General features: G+C 42.6%; 1 protein-coding gene across 2 annotated transcripts in view; it reads left to right on the top strand.

The window, feature by feature from the left end:
* DSCAM (DS cell adhesion molecule) overlaps positions 1 to 19,349 on the top strand; it is a 487,286-nt gene that overhangs the window by 405,824 nt on the left and 62,113 nt on the right. For both annotated transcript variants that reach the window (XM_074534053.1, XM_074534061.1), the window contains exons 20-21: positions 465 to 598; positions 13,863 to 14,016. In XM_074534053.1, coding sequence (XP_074390154.1) covers positions 465 to 598; positions 13,863 to 14,016 — 288 coding nt within the window. The remainder of the gene's footprint in view (positions 1 to 464; positions 599 to 13,862; positions 14,017 to 19,349) is intronic.

Below are 19,349 nucleotides of genomic sequence, written 5' to 3'. Positions count from 1 at the left end.
TGGATCTGGAGAAGTAGTTCTTTCTTGTGAGGGTGGTGAGGCCTTGACAAAGGTTTCTCAGAGGATGCCCCATCCCTGGAAGTGTCCAAGGCCAGGATGGATGGATCTCTGAGGAACCTGGTCTAGTGGAAGGTCTCTCTGCCCATGGCAGGGGTTTGGAAGATATTTAAGTTCACTTCCAACCCAAACAATTTTTGGGTTCATTCTGTGATTTTATGCAGGCTGGAGGGGATATATCACAAAAGTTTAACCATAAGTGGCAGGTTCTGCTTTGGGACCCTCTGAAGAAGAGTTTCTCCCCCAACCCTTCTCCCTGGCACGCTCACTAACACCGAGTGTCCATCTCAGCCCATGGGGGCACAGCCACCAAAGCAGCACACTCCCCTTTTCCTCTTAACTCCTCTGTTACACTGGGATGATGGAATATCTGCCTTGGGCCACTCTAACACGCTTTGCTTCTCCAGTTCCAGGTCCTCCTGCTGGAGTAAAAGCAGCTGCTGCCTCGGCCTCCACGGTTTTTGTGTCCTGGCTGCCTCCCCTGAAGCTGAACGGCATCATCAGGAAATACACCGTGTTCTGCTCCCACCCCTACCCCACAGTAAGTGCCACAGGCCCTCTCTGCAGGGCTGACACACAGCATTTGCAGATACCAACCCTTGATCTTCTCCCTGCTGCTTCCTCTCCTGCCTGCCCTTTGCTCCCTGAGCAAGGCCAAAGGGAGATCCTGGAGCTACAGAGAGAAGTGAGAGTGGAGTTTGGTTTATTCCACCTATCAGATTTCTGTTCAAAACCTATTGCACAAATAATTTCAAAATATGCAGTTGAAATGAAGTATTTTTCAAGGTTGGGTTGGTTTGGAATGTACCAAGTTCCATTTTCCAGGACCAGCTGCAGGAGCCCTGTTGCAGCTGGAGGCGTGTATTCATCTACCCTGCTTCCATCTAAGTTCCTGCCTTTTTGCCTTGAGTATTCATGTGTGAAGGAACATAATGACTTACAAACAAACATATTTGCTTGTGAATAGGCATATTTATGCCTGGAATATTTGCCCAGTCTAGCTCTATGTGCTTTTACTTGCTGAGAAAGTGACAGGAGGAAATTTGAATGGAGTATCAGGTTATCTTTCTTCTTGTCTGAATCACAAAGAAATTCAGCAATCTTTAAGCACAAGGGCCAATTGCTCTCTTTAAATACCCATGTATATTTATTTTCATGTGGATTGAAAAGGATACTTATTTATTTTATATCTGAGGTTTGGATTTAGGTTATATCCAAGGTCTGGATTTTAGTTTTAAGCAGGACTTCCCACCAAACGTAAAAAATGCCATCTTGGTTTGATAGGAAAGGAAAATATTGTTCCAGAAATTTCCAAAAGTACTTCAGGCTTGGGGAAATTTCCCTGTCCCCAAGGCAGGAGGTTGGAACAAGGTGGTCTTTTAGATCCTTTCCAACCCAAACCATTGTTTGATTCTCTGATTTATGTTTTGGGACTACTTTCTCCTAAATCCATTCATTTCATAATTGTAGCAAACCAAATCATCTTTAGCACACCTTTAAATGTAAACTAGCTGGAGATTTTCCATTACATTTGGAAATGTGATTAGTTCATTAGTTCTTACTTTTCTATGGTATTCAGTGGGTTAAAGAGGTCAGAGTTTAGAGGACAGCTGTGAGTGGGGATCAGGAACTTCTCTGGGGGCTTGGAGAGAACACCAGATGGTGCTGCTGCCTTCTCCACGTACTTTCCATGCACAAAGCTGCAGTGCTGCTTCCTGAGCCTTTGCTAGCAACGTTTTTCCCTGTATTTACATCCCCAAGAAAATAATCATCCTCAGCTAAAAATATTATTCTCCACCATGTGAGTCTCTCACAGACAAAGGTTCCCATTTTTTGGTTACCTTTTGGAGCACCTCAGAGATGGAAAATGACAAGAACAGTTGCTTTTTCTTGCTGTTTTTGGCCTGAACAGAATTTTACTGCTGTATTTTTGTGGTGTTCATTATGCAGGGGTATGTATGAACCATCTTGGAACCATACCTTAGCCCCAGGTAGGGGCACATGGAGGTTTTTGTGCTTTTTATTAATTGCTGATGTGTACATGGATAATTATGAAAGGTGTCCCTGCCCCCAGGACAGATGATCTTTAATGTCCCTTCAACCCAAAGCATTCTGTGATTCCATGATCCTGCTGTTACCCTCATGCAGGTGTGTGTACATAGAAATATATATATGCACACACAGATATATGTATAAATATGTTCAATATAAATATGTGTCCCTGTCCCAGTGCTCTGCTGATCAGCAGGAGCTGTGGCTTCCAGAGATCTTTTCTATCAGCCCCATGTGCTGAGTGAGGCAGGGATCACACTGGGGGCTCAGTTTCCAGAAGCCCAATTGGACATTTTTAAACAAATGCAAGCCCTCAGGAGATATTTAATATAGGACACACTCCCTCAGCTTTATTTCTAACAAAAATGCTTTGTTATCTTTTATTCTGAGATGGATTGTGAGCTAAAAAAGCTGTTTTATTCAGAGCTGCTTTGCAGTGAATCCAGCCTGCTGCAGAGATGCTCAAATGCCAACACTGCTGTGCAGATACACTTAATATATCCAGGGAAGTTCTTGTTTGATTCACTGCTGGCAGAGACAAGTAGCTGACAGAGGGAGAGGCCCTAAATTAGGGTGAGGAGAAGAATAAATAAAAGACCCGTGTCTTTATCATCTGCTCTGCCACCATCAGTAGCAAGTGCTGTAGCTGCAGGTATGGAGCCCTAAAAACTTCATCCATCACTCACAGCCCTGGCTGCAAAAGAACTTTGCTAAAAGTCTGCTATTCAAGCAGAAAGGCAAACTCAGTTTTCAGGCATCAGTGAATAGTAAGAGAAAAGGACGGGGCTAAAGGTAAATTTATGGGGAGGCTGCATTCTTTGCTGATTGTATTTTATTGCCGAGAACAAATCCATGCAATAGACTTTAGACAGGTTAACACCAGTCCTTTACACAAGAACACTGCTTTGGTGTTTAAGTCACCAACAGGAAAAATAATTAATTCTGTTGGTTGTATTGTGCATATTTTTATTACAAACATAACGCTTATACAAGCCTGACGTATTATAAAATGAAGATTTGCTGCCTCTTGCACTGTTCAGTTTGCTTTGCTAAGGCAGAAGCTTTTAAAACTTCTGCTGCCTCTGTATAGAACAAAAAGCATTTCCTCTTTAAATATTTTGAGCCCTAAGGACAGTATTTGCCTGGGATGTTTCAAACCACAAATATGATTAATGTGTGAAAAATGGAAAAGATTCTCCACTGCAGTCTGTTCTCTGGCCAAGATAAAGGGCAAGCAAGGATCCAATTTCACACTGTTTAATTGTTGTGTCTGTAGTATTCTACAGGCATAATTAGGCAAAACTTTCTCTTTTTTTATTCTGAAAATGTAGGAAAAAAATACAGAAATATGAGACTTCATGGATCCTCCATTCTTCAAATATAAGAAACAGAATATGGCAGAATTTAAGTTAGAAAAATTATCCTTTGTGCTAATTCATAGCCTATATTTTTGCTTCTCCCCACTTTCTACCACATCCATGTCCAACTTTTGGTAGGATCCGGCTTTTTAGGACCACCTGTAATGGTCCCATGGTGGCCAGATTCCTTTTAAGAGAGGTGATTCCCATTGTTCTGGCAGGATGCTCATAGCACTCCATTCCCAGGTCTCAGGGAAGTTCTGTCACTTCTGTCCCACCCTGCCAGGGGGATTTTCCCCCATGGTGTCACCCACAGGGAACACAGTTTCAATCCTAGCGCAGAAATTAAGCTTCAGTTCCTGCTGGATCAGTTCCTCTAAGGTTCAGTTTGTGCTGAACTTAACTCATTCCTCAGGAGGCTGCTAGAACTGTACATGTGCATTGCCAGGGCTTTTCAAGTGCAACAGAAAAGGAGATTTGGGGTTTTTCTGAAGAAAAAAAGACCAAAAAAACTCCCTAAAAACAACCACCAACCTCTTGTTTCATTCAGGTCAGTACAATGCTTAAGGAGGAATCAATGGGATTAGATTAAATAAAATTTAGGTGTCAAAGTGTTTGGAAAAGGTGGCTGTGACACACAGGTTAGCCAGCCTGGGAAACTTTGATCTCAGAACAGGTAAAAAGGATCTCCTAAAGAAGCAGGAGGGTGCTGAGGGCAGGAGAAGGAAGGTAAAAGATCAGGATTTCTTGATACAGGAAATTATGAGAAAGTGCCTATGCACAAGGACAGGGAATTTTTTATATGGGAAATTCTGATCACCTGGGGGAAAATATTTCCATGAGATCCTGGTCAAATATTGAAGCTGGGGCCCAGATTGTGGCATCTCCACATGTGGAAATCTTCAGGACTTCACTTGACCTGTCCCTGAGCAACGTGATGGAATTAAACTTGCTTTGAGAAGGGGGTTGGACTGGGTGACCTCCAGAGGAACCTTCCAACCTCAATTCTATTATTATAAGGCAGTTGAAAACTGGAAAAGTTGGTCAAAATCTGTATACAGCAAGGGAAACAGTGCTAGAGTTAATGTGCAACCCTTGGAGGAAAAGACACATTAAATTGATACCAAGATGTCTCATAATTTAAAAGTCTTCTATAAAACTCGTATGACATTTTAGGCCACTGGCAGGACTCTTTGTCTTTCCCATCTGAGCACTTTCTATGCACAGTCTCCCAAACAAGTTCTGCTTTTAGCTCTCACTATCAGGAAATCAGAGAGTGGGAGTGAGGTCACCTTATTTCACATCTTAACTGAGTTCCACATGAGTGGAGGAAAGACAAGAACCAACTGACTGTGTCCTGAAAAGGAAAATCACTGAGAAAGGAGAATGGTTTCCATTTATTATCTTTTTATAGTGCACCTCTACTTACATTACTCCTTTCCATTAATCTCCAGGCTTTTTATGGAGGAAGCACAGTGTGATGCACAAATTAATGACCTGCTTTGCTGGACACAGCGGGAAAATCCTGTTTAATGTGTTTGTTTCTATTAGTGAGTGACCCACCAGCAGATCAGCAAAACCCAAACAGCAACAACAACCATAATGACTAAACTTTGCTAATCAACAAGTCAAAATAGACTTTGATATGTGTATTTCTGATTGGATGATGCTATATTCTTTATTGACACCCAAATGATTTTGCTGGTCTGTATTTTCTCAGCTCTTTAACTCACTTTCTAGCACAAGGACCCAAAGATTGGCAAATATGACAAAAACCTGCAAAGCATACAGTTATATATTTAAAACCCTAGATTTCAGATAAGAAGAACCAGTTTATTCTCTGGTATTTAATCCTGATGATAGTTTTGAAATGTTGGTTGATGAAACTGTTGCTTAGCTGTGGGATTCTGCTGAGAGATGATTTGTCCCTCAAACCCACCTTTGACTGAGGTCTCAAAAGACCAGAAGCCTGAGGACTGGAAGAGAAGAAGAAATTCCAGAACTGTTGAATGAGATGAATGGAGTGAGAATATTCCTGCAAAGATCCCAGACAATAAACTGGATTATCTGGATGAGGAACCAGAGCACAAAGCAGACCCCAGGGCTGAAATAGGGGCAGTGATTAGGAATTATCTCATAGTGCAAACCCTACAGTCATACCCAGGTACCTGTGTTGGAAGGAATCTTGGAAAACTGTGATTTACATTTCTGGAATTCTCCAAAGTGTGTAGAAATACCCAGAAGCTGAAAGCCCAGCAAAGATTCATGTTGGCCTGGAAATATTTCTGTGAAACATCTGGATTTGGAATTGGTGGTAGATGAAGAGGTGCAAAGCAGTGATGGAGAAGAGAGAAATAATCTTATATTTGGCCGAAGCCGAAGTCAAAACTTGAAAACCCAAGTCAGTTTACGTGAAAACATGATCAATATTGAAAACTGGCCAGTATCTGAGGCAGACAGTTACTGATCTTTTTGATTTGCTTATTTTACTGTGAGAAACATACTCTTAAACCTGTTAAACTTCTATATTTGTTTCATTCTTTTGCTTTTATTTAAACCCATTAAGGGAAAATAAATCATGTGATTTAACCAGCATACACAGGAGTCTCTGGGGTTGCTGTGTGGAAGAGGAGAGTAATTGCTGCTCTTGGTCTGTAATTCACAGACTCTAAGTGGTATTTAATTAATCTGACTTCAGTCACCTTGAATAGAGTCACAAGTACTTATTCTGGGGTCATTAAGGATTTCCTTTCATTAAGGAAAGAAGGTGGATGTCAGTGATAAACTGGATAAATCTCCTCCTGAAAATTTCCCTTCTCTTTGTTTAGCCTAGAGAAAGTATACATGCTTATCCTAAACCAGCAACATAAACTAGATCTGGAAGTATATACAATGATCTTAATCTAGATCTTAAAACTATTAGCTGCCATAAATTTCCATCATCCAGGTGTTTTCCACTCAATTCTTTCAGGCAGACACAAGTTTTGTCTTGATTTTGCATAGGATGTGTCTAAATTCCAACTTTGGGTTTGCATCACACTTTCTGATCCTCATTTCCTCTCCAGATTAAGGACTTGGATAAAAGAAAACTTTGGGAAATAGAATCGATGCAGTTATAAGGCAGAAATTATTTGTTGTTAAATCCTGTAGATCTTTCAGTGATTAGGAGGATGCTGAAAGTTTCTTGGAAAAAAGGGAGAAGTAGCTGGCAGAAGTTAGAGTCAGCAGATTCTGTAAGGTTGAATTTTAAATATATGTTCATTGATTTGTGTATTACAAGCAGTATTTATCACTGTATCTATATTGCATTTTTTACAGCATGAAGATATTTATGCTTATTAATTCCTCTGTGCTTTATTTAGCATAGAAATAGTGCATAATTTGGGGGTTATTTTAAAACCTTATATTGGACAGTATTTAAAATGTGTCTATTTAATATACCACATGTTCTATTTTTAGCCTTTTTGTCGTTGTTTCACATCTTTGGTGCCAGCTCCCAAACACAGTGCATTCATTATTTTAATTGCTTTGTCAGCTTTACATTTTTTACCTCTCTTATTTTTGTCAGAGAGCAGACCTCAGGAGGGGATGTGACAGAGTATAAATTGATTCTGAAGATGTGCTGGTTTATATGATTTTTAAAAGGTCTCCTTGTAAAGCCCTACCAAAACAAATTTAATATTGATTTTTTCATAAACCTCCCTTCTCGTCTCACCACCTCGTCTCACACCCAGGGATATCAATACACTCTGACAATAAGTCCTTGGTGTCCTGACCTTCCTGTGGTCACCAGCCCATGACACCATGGGCTGCTTCCCTCCTCAGGAGGCTCAGGGATTCTCCAGGAGCTGCTCCAAAGGGACAGGCAGGTGGTGGACCCTAAGTGAGCTACCTGGAGGTCCAGACAGTGGGTTTTCTTCCAGCTGTAATACCTGGAAATGAGAACTCAGGAGCAGCTGAGGGACCTCCAGGTGTTTATCATGGAGAAAAGGAGGCTCAGGTGGGACTTTCTGGCTCTCCACAGCTTCCTGGCAGGAGGGAAGAGCCAGGTGAGGGTCAGGCTCTGCTCTGAGGACAAGAGGGAGTGACCTCAAACTGCACCAATAAAGGTTCAAGTTGGACATCAGGAAGAATTTCCCCAAGGAAAGGGTGCTCAGGCCTTGGCAGGGGCTGCCCAGGGAGCTTTGCAGTGCCCATCCCTGCAGGTGTCCCCTGGAGGTGGCACTGAGTGCTCTGGGCTGGGGACAAGGTGCCCATGGGGCACAGCTGGCACTCCATGGGCTGGGAGGGCTTTTCCAGCCTCCAGGATTCTGGGATTCTTTGGATTGGCAGGGAGCTGCCTCTGTTCTTCCCAAAATTTCCATCTGAAACTTTCTGACATTTTAATTCCACAATTGAGGTGAAAAAGAAAAATGAAGTAACAATGTTATATGGCAGCTGCATTCACTTTTGTGCACAGCATCTGTTTCCGACAGTTACCTTCAATAATGAGTGAAAAACAGATGCCACCTTTCAAAACATGAGCCAACACCTGAACAGAAATCATTGTTAGACCAAAGTGGCAGCCAAGAGCCTTACTGGAAACCATGGTCCAGGATTAGCGGTTATTTGGAGCTTTGAGAGTCTGTCCATCTGTGAAAGAAAGGCAAAAGCCAGCAGTCCTCAAGAAAAGTACAATTTGTGACCTCAGGCAGGCTTTCACATCTTTAGGGAGTTCACTGAGAGGGCACAGCAGTGCTCTGTCTGTTCTTCTCAGGGATGCAGAGCTTGAAGTTCATTCTCTATAAATACAGACATTGATTTTTTTATTACCCCACTTTGCTTCCAGGTAGAAACAAGTTGGTGCAGCTCCCAGTACTGGATAACTTGTGAGTCCAGGAGACTCTAAAATGTGATTTTTAGAATAAAACATCTCAGTACTCTCTGCCTATGGAGTTCTGTGTAGAGTTTTGGGCCTCTCACATCACAAAAGGACCTTGAAGTGATGGACTGTGTCCTGGGAAGGGTCTTGAAAATAAATTCTAGGAGCAGCAGCTGAGGGAGCTGGGGTTCTTCAGTCTGGAGAAAAGATGGTTCAGGAGGGACCTCATTGTTCTCAAACTCCCTGAAAGGAGGTTTTAGCAATGGTTGGTCTCTTCTGCCATGTCCAAAGTGAAAGGATGAGCAGATATGGCCTAAAGTTGCACCTGAGGAGGTTCAGATTGGATACTGGAGATGGAAATTTCACTGAAAGAGTGGTCAGGCCTTGAAATGATCTCCCCAGGGAGGTTTGGAGTCACTGTCTATGGGAGTGTTCAGGAGAAGCCTGGATGTGGCCCTTGGGGACAGGGTTTGGGGTGATGCTGGTGGGGCTGGGTGACGGTGGGACTTGAGGTTCTCCTCCAGCCTTGATAATTCTGTGGTTTCCAGAACCAGCAATGCCTGAGGAAGGGCAAGGCAGACAATCCTGTGATGGAGCTGTACAAAAAGATGGAGATCATTGTGTTTTTACCACATAGAATTGAAGACTTAATTATTAATGAGGCTCGGTGCCTGTTCTAGGCCTCGCCTATATCAGTGATGAAACAGGGCCCAGGGAGCAGCACCTGGCCCCAGCGGGATGTGATGGTGACTGATGTCAACCTACACTGCTTATCATGAGCCCCTCAAAAGCAGAATTGTTTTGAAAAGAGCTCTTTAGAGCAGCACAAAACTGAGTTAAAAATCAGAGTGGATCACTGGGATGGAGTGCTCCACTCACTGCCTGGCTCTCTCCCATGTAGCAGTGGAGCTGAGCCCAGACAAAGGATGTTTGCTGAGAGAGCCCCAGCTATGCAAACACCATTTCACTGATTTAACTCAGGCCAGATAGAACAAACTCAGTGCTGTTCTGTGGGAGGCTGCAAAAGAAATCCAGTGGTTCCTTGTTGTGGGCAGGAAGGAGCAGCCTCAGTGTCTCTCCTGAGCCCCCTCTGCTCAGTGGCTCCATTACTGACCTGGCTAATGAAATAGAGAGGCTGCCTATTAAATTAGCAGGGAATACCAGGCTGGGAGGGGTTGCATGTACACAGGAGACAGAAGCACAATTCAGGCAGGTCTTGATGAACTGGGAAATTGGTCTGGGAAAAAATTGAATAAAATTTAGCAAGAAAATGGGAACCCTGAATAACCAACTGCAAAAGTACTGTGTAGGGAGCAATTCTGTTGGTTCTTCAGAAGAGGATTTTGAGGTTATTGTGCCTCCCAAGATGAACATTAGCCGCCTTTATAACCCTGTCCTGAAAAGCCAAATGAGAATCCCTGGAATTGCTGAGTGCAGGTTTGGAAACAGTGAGAAAGCTATGGCCCATCTTTAGACAGTCTGAAGGATAACAGAAGATATTATTAGAGAAACTGATAGAGAAAATGGGATTACTGGACAATGTTGAAAGCACCAGAGTTATTTAGTTGTAAAAAGATAAGGGTACTGGTGGGGAAAGGAACGATAAAACTTCATGTAGATTAAAGACTGGTGCAAAGATCAAGGTAATAATCTATTCTTCATGTTCCTAATGGGCTAGAAAAGAGGCCGGGGGTTGAAACTGCAGCAGGAAACTCAAGCTAGATTAAAAAAAACTATTTCTAATCATGAGATTAGTCAAGCAGTGGAATAGATTGTGCAGCCTAGGGAATTGCAAAATCTCCTTTTATTGTAAGTCTTCAAAATCAGGTTGGGGAAACATCTGTTTGAAATTGTGCAGACACAGATGAACCTGGTTTAAAGAAGAAAGATAGACTCAGGTGATCTCTCTGAGTCCTTCCAGCTCCATTTTTAGATGGTGCCATATTTTCTCCCAAAAATTGGAATGCAAACACACACCCCACTCTAGGTATTATATATTATATATTATATATTATATATTATATATTATATATTATATATTATATATTATATATTATATATTTTATATTTTATATTATATATTATATATTATATATCATACATTTAATTTTCAGCATGAGGCAGCCAATACACAGGTAACCAACTTTTATATCCTCTTCATGACACACACCACAAACTTGGTCTGTGTCTTCCTTTTCACTCCTTAAAGTCTCTATATGGCTTTCCCAGTTCACTTCCAGGTTTCCTGCAACTTGCAGAGAACAGAGATCTGTAGCTCACTTATCTAATCAGATGTTGTGTGGGACCAGCTCTAAGCAAGGTGCAGGCTACCTTTCACTAAATAACCTTCCAGCCCACAGTAAATGCCACCTCTTGCCTTAACTCCTTGCTTGGGAAACTCCCTGAGTACTTTTTTTTTAGAAAAAGTGGTTTTTTTTCTATAGCACTCTTCTGAATTTTTCCCAGATTGTGTTAAGAACGGGCAATTAAAAATAGAAGCCAGAGGGATCAGAGTTTATCACATTATCTATTAAATTTGGCGTTAAAGAAGTCAGAAGGGCCAGGAGATGGCATGCTGCTTCAGAGTGTACAAGAAATGCACACCAATAGGGCTCAAGTTGCAGAGGAATATGATGTTCCCTGCACCAGCTCTTCCTCAGCATCTCTTGCCATTGCCTGCCTGGGGAAGTAGATTGACTGCATCCTGATAAAGGACTCTGATTTCATTTTATTCTTCAGAGCCTTGCTGGCTTTCAGAGACTGATCTCCGTCTCTCCTTCTCAGACAGTGAGCTAAAGGCAGAAGAAAAATTAACCCATCATCTATAAGCTGAAGAAAAATAGCAATTAGGAAACAAAAATCCCTTGAGCAAGCATGTTACTGCTTCTAAGATTGAACAGCAGTTTATGTTCTGTACTGGTACATGCACGGGCCAATATGTGACAAGGTGACATTCCTTTAAATATTTCTTATTTCAATTGTTTAATCTTCTCTTTGCTGACAAAGCTGCATTTTTTTCTTCTTGTGTAATCAAAGTCTCTGGCATGTTAGGCTAATTGAAATGACAGGCAAAAGTTTAAAGTAAAATCGATTCTTTGTCACTGAAGCATCCCCAAGTGTTTAAAAGGAAATGTGAGCTGAGGAAAAACAAGATGTGTGTTAACCAGTTAGAAACCAAAATCTTTTGCTATAGCAGCTTGTTTTAGGAAAATGAGAGTGGTTAATTTAGTGAAGATGCATTTACCAGATTAATTTAATAAATTAATTCTGAGAATAATTAACTTACATTTAAAATAGCCACAGATGCTAATGGATGAATGATGCTGGGAGAAAGAAGGGAATTGAAAACAAAGCATTTTAAAAGCTTTACAGCAGAAAATCCTACTGTTTGTCCACCTTTAAGATGGACAAACTCTTTTCAGTAAGAAAGAGCTGATGGTTGCTGGAATGAAAGTTAGCCCTTTCTGTGGAATTCTGTGGAAATTCTGAGCAATTCTGTGGAAATTCTGAGCAATTCTGTGATGCTTAGCTGTTCCTAAGTGCTGTATCCCTGTCCATGTCAGTAGGTGGTTTAGGAGGAACCTGTGCTAGGTAACTGCATTAATGAGTGCAGCCTAAGTGCCAGAGACAGCCTGGCCTGTTTGACTTTCAAATTAACTGTAGGAAATGCTGCCTCATGAATATTAAATTTCAGCTTCCTCTGCCATGATCAATACATTAATTTTTATGTATGACCTCACAAAGATCCAGCCTGTCAAACTGCGGGCATTTGTCCAATAGTCTTGTGTAAATGTCAAGGCAGATGGTTCTCAAAAGCTGCTGCAATATTTCATGTAATAATAAAGGTGTCTGGCTGCATTGACCTCTTCATATCACAAGTGGGAACCCAGGCAAACTCTGGCTAAATAGGACAAACCAATTTGGCATTTTGACAAGCCAAGGGGCAATGAGTTTGGCTAGAAAATATAGCAGTTCCCCCTCTGGGCTTGTTCTGAGCCTGGGGAACTTTGCTGGAGCAAACCAGTCTTCCCAGGAAAATCACTGTCCATGGAAGGAACAAAATGTGTTCCTGTAGAGGCCTTTGCATGGTCTCTGAAGGGAGCTGAGGTGCCTGGCTTAGAGACAGATGTCTTCACTCTGGGTTTCAAATGTGAGAGGAGATGAACTCCCATTTTCCCCAGGCTGTAGGAGAGGCCAGCTCATGAGCAGAGAAGTGCAGTGACCCATTCAGCAGCTGAAATTGCCAGCGCACATGGAGAGGTGTTTAATGACATCTCAGAAACATCTCTTATTTATTTGGAATTCACTTTGAAGGACTACATATTCCAATGTTTTCAGGTCAATGTACCTTTTGAAATGCTAATCAGGTGGAATTGGCCTTTACCACAAGCAGATATTTGTATATCAAAGAGATTCCTTGCACACTATGTCAATCTGAACCCAGTTTAGATTACATTGATGCATTATTTTTAATGCTGATTCCTGCTAAAATCTTCTTTTCTACGTCATTAACCCTCTAATTATTTTTAGCCTGGTGTTAGTTAGCCGTTACCAGGCTCAGCACTGCTCAGGGAAGTGAGTATTATTCATCCCAATGCTTCATTACCCCTCTATTTTTACGTGCAGGCATCACAAAGCCCGTGTCAGAAATAAAAGTGGCAATACTGAGTGCTGTAAAACTGCTCAGAGCTGAGATTTCCCTTCTCACACTTCCTGTGCAGGGTGTGCTGAAGCTCTCAAAGCCCCCAGAGGGATCTCTGTGTTCCTCCACACCTTGCCCTGCACAGGTTGCTGCGAGCAGGATGCAGAAGCTCTCATGGATGAGCAGGGACTGCAGAGCAGCTGGTTGGCTCTGCTGCAGCCCTTGGGCCCAGGCACTTGAGTGACAGAGGAGACACTGAGCTGGCATTTCTTCCAGCACTTGTCCTTCCCTGCTAATGCAGCCAACTGGCTGAGATGACCTTCAGCTGAGAGTCTCTGAATGGAAGTAATTTCATGATTAAACAAAACTAGACTTGGGGGAAGTTTGAACAGTCTGCTACAGAGTACGGTTTTATTCCTTGGTTTGCTCCACTGCTGAAGGGATAAGCCACCAAAAGCCAGGAATAAAGAACATCAAAGGTTTTAGGTGACAGAAATAGTAAACTCCAGATTTCACAACAGATGCAGCACTGAATCCTCCATTGGGAAAGTTTTGTGTAGAGCTGAATCAGTTTGTCAGAACTGCTGATGGTAAAATTTAGCCATATTTATCCACTTCCATTGTTTATCCAACCCTGTAAAAATGAATGGCACATAAAAGTCCTAATCTGAATAAAACCAATCTGTAAACAAGGCACAGGCACAAATTCACTGAATATGAATGGATTGCAACAAGTTGCTGTGTCTGCTCTGTTTATTGCCATCTGCCATCTGTTTGGAGCAATCGATACCCATCCGCAGAGCCCTGAAGTAACAGGCTTTGTAGCACTCACATTTTCTCCAAATACTGCTTATTTTAGCCTGGAAACATTTGTCTCTCCCTCCCACCACAGGTGATCAGCGAGTTTGAAGCCTCTCCCGACTCATTTTCCTACAGAATCCCCAACCTGAGCCGGAACCGCCAGTACAGCGTGTGGGTGGTGGCCGTGACGGCTGCGGGGAGAGGCAACAGCAGCGAGATCATCACCGTGGAGCCACTGGCCAAAGGTACAGAGACAGCTGCCCAGAGCCAGCCTGGCTTCTGCTGCCTAATTACTGCTGCTAATTAGTGCCAAAATTGGCTGGTGTGGCCTCGCTGAGGGTGGGATTTGTCAAGAGCTACCTCGCGAAAGGCGAGGTGACAACTTGCGGTAATTGCTCCAGGTTTTGCTGGAGTCAGCAGAGAGGGGATGACGTGCTCCTCCAGGGGTAACTCATCCAGCCTGCCTTAGAAGGGAATAGATTGCTTTTTGGAGCCATTTTTATCTCCACTTGTTGGGAATAGATTGCTTTTTGGAGCCATTTTTATCTTCACTTGTTGTGTGCAGGGGGTTTGCAGATGATGCCTCTCCCCCTCTGAATATTTCTTTTCCTTGCTGTACAAGGTAACTTCTTTATCATTCCTTTCCTTAGTAATATCTCTTGTGTACTCCACAAGTACCATCCTCTGTATAAAATGGTCTGATTAACATATCTAAACTCTGAACAATTGTTCTCTACTTGCATTAGCTTTGAAGTTTGCTGCTTCTATTTCAGATATGATGAAAGGATAATGTGCCTGAAATCTTGAATATTTATTTCCAGCTGTATTAGTTGTTCTATTAAAAGATATTGCTGGGGCCTGTGAATTCTGCCTTTTGAGATGTGATGCTTGCAACATTAGAGCACCTTGGCTTGGAAATGGAGACTTAACGTTTTGAGCAGCAAAGTGAGAAGAGTCTCATCCCACTCAATCTCTACATGGGGTCTTCAAATTGATTTTTTTTTCTTACTCGACTTGGTACCATTACAGCCTGTGCCAGGATGGGCAGAGAAATGCACAGATCCCCAGAGCTGCAAAATTAGATACATTTAATTTGCTTTACAGTTTTACAAGCCTGCTAAGTCTTCACTTGGGTGTTTAATGATGTAAAGATGTAAAATAAAGTGTCTAGTGCATTATGATGACAGGTTCTTTCTGAAAAGGCTTTGCTGAACTTCAGCCTAGTGCCACCAACATGAAAGCACTTTCTGCATGGAAGAGCAAACTCCATCACCATGGGAAATCTCCCTGTTCCTACCTGTCTAGCTGGCAGATCACCACATTAATGCTGGTAGATTAACAGCAGAGCTCTTACCCTGGGCTGCACCAAAAGCAGTTTAACACAGGGTTGAGGGAGGTGATTCTGTGCCCCCTCAGGTTATTTCCCACCTGCAGAGCTGCCCCAGCCCTGGGCCCAAAAAAAAAAAATCTGGAAAAATCTCTGAAAAATGCAGGAAAAGCACATTAAAATCTCTGATCATTGGCTTGTGACAATGACATTTGTCCTGGAGCTGATGTTTTGGACACATGATGTTGTTGTAGTTGGTCCCAGCACAGGGAGGAGCTGGAGCTGCTGCAGAGCCCAGAGGAGGCTCCAGGATGAGCAGAGGGATGGAGCAGCTCTGCTGGCAGGAAAGGCTGGCACAGCTGGCATTGCTCACCTGCACAGGAGAAGCTTTGGTCTGAGCTCAGGGCGGCCTTGCAGGGCCTGGAGGAGCCCCAGGAAAGCTGGAGAGAGACAATTGCCAGGGGATGCAGGGACAGCACACAGGGAGTGGCCCCAAACAGAAAGATTGTAGGGTTAGGTGGGATATTGGGGAAAAAATTCAGCCCTAGGAGGGTGGGCAGGGCTGGGATGGAATTCCCAGAGCAGCTGTGGCTGTCCCTGGATCCCTGGCAGTGCCCAAGGCCAGGTTGGACACTGGGGCTTGGAGCAGCCTGGGACAGTGGCCCATGGCAGGGGTGGCACGGGATGATCTTTAACCTTCCTTCCAACCCAGCCCTTCTAGGATTCAGTGATTATGGTGGATGGTATTGCTGATTTTGGAGGCTGCTCTTTGAACACATGACAGTTTCCCAATATGGAGAAGCTGCACACAGAGTTCTTCAGATCTGAAACATCTGGAGCTTTTCCATTGTAGCATGAGTGCCCCCTACGTTGTGGACATCAGTGAGACCAAAGCTGAGATCCCAAAAGGGGGATGAAGAGTGTAAAGGATACCAGTGAAGGAAGATCATGAAAGAACAACTCAGGAAAAAAGGCAAAGGTTTCAGTGTGTTCCTCCATTGCTGCCACCTGTGTGTAATCAATGTGTAGTGATGAAAAAAAAAAAGCAAACAAAAACAAGCATAAAAATAGATGCTCAAATAAGGGCAAAAATTATTAGACATGGTGCAATACTAATAAATTGAGGCTGCAGGCAAACCCTGCACTAAATGCACTAGAAGTTCTCTTCTGCCATGCCCTATGCATTTTAAAAAGAGGGAAATGTTCAAAGATTAACACAGATCAATTCAGGCTTTGCAGGCACCAATATTCATGACCTCAAGTTATGAGGAATTGCAGTGTGCAATTGCTCTCTGTTTGCCAAAAATTGAGAAGTTGCAACTTGACCCACATGGACTTAAACTGATCCAGCTTACCAGAATTAATTCTGCTCCTCTGAAGCTTATATAACATAATCCATGATGACAAATAAGTCATGGAACTTAAAAATAACTTTTATGAAAAGGCAAGATGACTTAAAAGAAAAAATAATTAATTACTTCAATATAGACAGGTCAATCTGAAGAAGACTTTATTTCAAAGGACAGTAGAATGCATCCAGTCAACCTAAGAGTTTGTAGTGATACTCCAATATAAAGTCAGCATTAGATGATGCTCCGGAAAAGCCTCTTACATGCACTTAGAACTGTAAAAGTAATGAATAATCCATTTGTTGAGGGTTTGATGGGCACTAGGAATACTGATAGATAGCAATTTTATGAACTTTGGATGTAGCTAGGTTAGAAATTATTGTGTCACATACAAAATTTCTTTTATGAATGCATCACAGGGCTTTTTAGGGAGCTGGGAGAAAGTGGTGATCAGTGCTGAGGGCAGTGGCTGCACAATGAGGAAGGATGGGCAGAGCTCAAAGCCTCAAAGACCTTTTTCACCCCACACTGTATCTGTAGCAAACAGCACATCCCAGCGTTAGAAGCAGTTAAAGCCTGATTTTTCCTTAACTTCCCAATGCAAAACCATCCTGTGGGCAATTATTTTGTAGTTGTTTGCTTCCTTTTTTTGCTCCTCTTACTGCACAGTAACTGTCCAAGTAATGATACCATCATGACAGCTAATAAGAGTTAACTTAGAATTGAATTATGTCAACTTAATTATAACCCCTTTAAGAACTCCTCTGAGAACAATGAGAATGTCTAGATAGGGGTTTGATGTGAAATGGATAGTCCAATTTACATGAAAGCTTAATTCAAGTTAGCATTTCTTTCTTTCTTTAGTGTCTTCATTTCTCAGAACAGATTGTTATTCTCTGTAATTAACTGACAGAAATAATAAAAAAAATCCCCAACAAACAGAAAATAATCATGGCAATGAAAGTTCAGCCTCCACGTAAGCAAGCTGTGCTCCTGCCCCTCAAATTACTCTTCACTGGTGACATGAAAGAAGTGGGTTTAGCCTTTCAAGTATACTCAGAAGACAAAAAACCTTGCATGCACTTGTCCCTCTGATTTACTGACCATGACTGATGGGGAATGGCATTTGCTGCCAGTGTGACAATAACAGATCCAGACCCCTGGCAATCTGATCCTCTGGGGACAACTCTGACTTTTGAGTTTCCCCTGGTTTTCTGAGCTACCTGAGCATGAATTTTGAACAGATTTCCCCCTTAGTCTGCATTGCTTTGTGTGTTTAATGTTTTTAAGTAACATTTACTTATGTAAATGTGGGGTTCACATGACAGGACACACTGCTCTGTTTCTTTGATCAGACTGGAGTGCAGGGGATGTTAGAAACAGAGAACCATGGAATGGGTTGGGTTGGGTTGGAAGGACCCTTAAAAATCATCCAGTGCCACCCCTGCCATGGCAGGGACACCTCCCACTGTCCCAGGCTGCTGCAAGCTCCAGCCTGGCCTTGGGCACTGCCAGGGATCCAGGGATGGAATTCCATCCCAGCCCTGCCCACCCTGCCAGGGAACAATTCCTCATTGCCAAGATCCCATCCAGCCCTGCCCTCTGGCACTGTGACCATTCCCAGATGGGTTTGCACAGGGATCACCTTCCAGGGATGGCTCTTCCAGGAGGAATCTGGACACAGAGAGTGAGTCCTGGGGGGATGGAATTAAATTCACAGGGAAAGGCAGAGGGAATCAGACCAGGAATAATGAAATCTGGATTTGGGTTGGGAGAGGAACTTAAAACTCATCCCATCCCACCCCTGCCATGGCAGGGACACCTCCCACTGTCCCAGGCTGCTCCAGCCCCAATGTCCAACCTGGCCTTGGGCACTGCCAGGGATCCAGGGGCAGCCACAGCTGTTCCAGGGCCTGCCCACCCTCTTCTGTGAGAAATTAAATGAAAGAATCTCCTGACCCAGGGTATTCACTGGTGGAGCTTTTATTTTTTTTTTAAGCTGAACTGCAGTGAAATGTCATAGCTCTCGTTCAGTTTCCTTCTGAAGTTCACCTTTAAACCATAGTTGTGTCCTCTGGAGGAAGAAAAACCCACGTGTGTTACATCCTCCTACAAAGAATTCCTGCCCATTTCTATTTCTGTGGCAGTAAATGCAGGTTAGAGGATTTGTAATTTAAACAAGCAAACATGCAGAAAACTGCATTATCATAAGAGAGTGCACTGTTCTGTGAAGGAACCTCTTTATCTTCAATTAATAATTGGGTGGTTTGTAAAAATAATAGGAACAGACACTGCCCTAATCCAGTGCCATGCCATCAAATGTAAGGCTGGAGGGAGGTGTGTAGGCATGTGGGTAGCTTTGATAATAAAGAAGTAAACCCTGCAGCTTATCCATATGATTCCAAAAATACCCGTGGCTCAAAAGAAAGAGGTCTGTGAGATTCCAGGCTTTCTTACCTCATGAATGCCTGCTAGAATTTCAAACCTATTGCTCTGAGGTGGATTTCACTTGACATTTATTTTGTTTCTGGTTTTCTTTGTGTACCTTTTAGCAGTCTCAGGACATCATTTGAAGTTCAGCTATAAAGAAAATTGGTCTTGAAAAATTTCCTGCTGTTTTACCATTTCTTTTAAAAGCACTCAGTACATGGAAGGAATAAGAAAATCCATAGAAAGCTGTGGATGCTTTCACAGAAATAGTGCACTGTGCTTTTCTAATGATTTTCTGAGTCATGGTCTATCATCTTACCAGTGGCTTAGGCTCCTGTGAGATTTATGTTACTTCCACCCATCTCAGTAAAATGAAGGATACAGGATATTGAAAACCAGGAGTTGCAGTATAATGTTGCACTTGCAACATCTGATCTCCAGCCTATGACTTCTTAAGGAAGAATTCATGCTG

The sequence above is a fragment of the Zonotrichia albicollis genome, chromosome 2 (genome assembly GCF_047830755.1).
Source record: "Zonotrichia albicollis isolate bZonAlb1 chromosome 2, bZonAlb1.hap1, whole genome shotgun sequence".
Lineage (NCBI taxonomy): Eukaryota > Metazoa > Chordata > Aves > Passeriformes > Passerellidae > Zonotrichia > Zonotrichia albicollis.
Note: the sequence above shows the minus strand (reverse complement) of the source record. Positions and strands in the feature narration are given on the sequence as shown.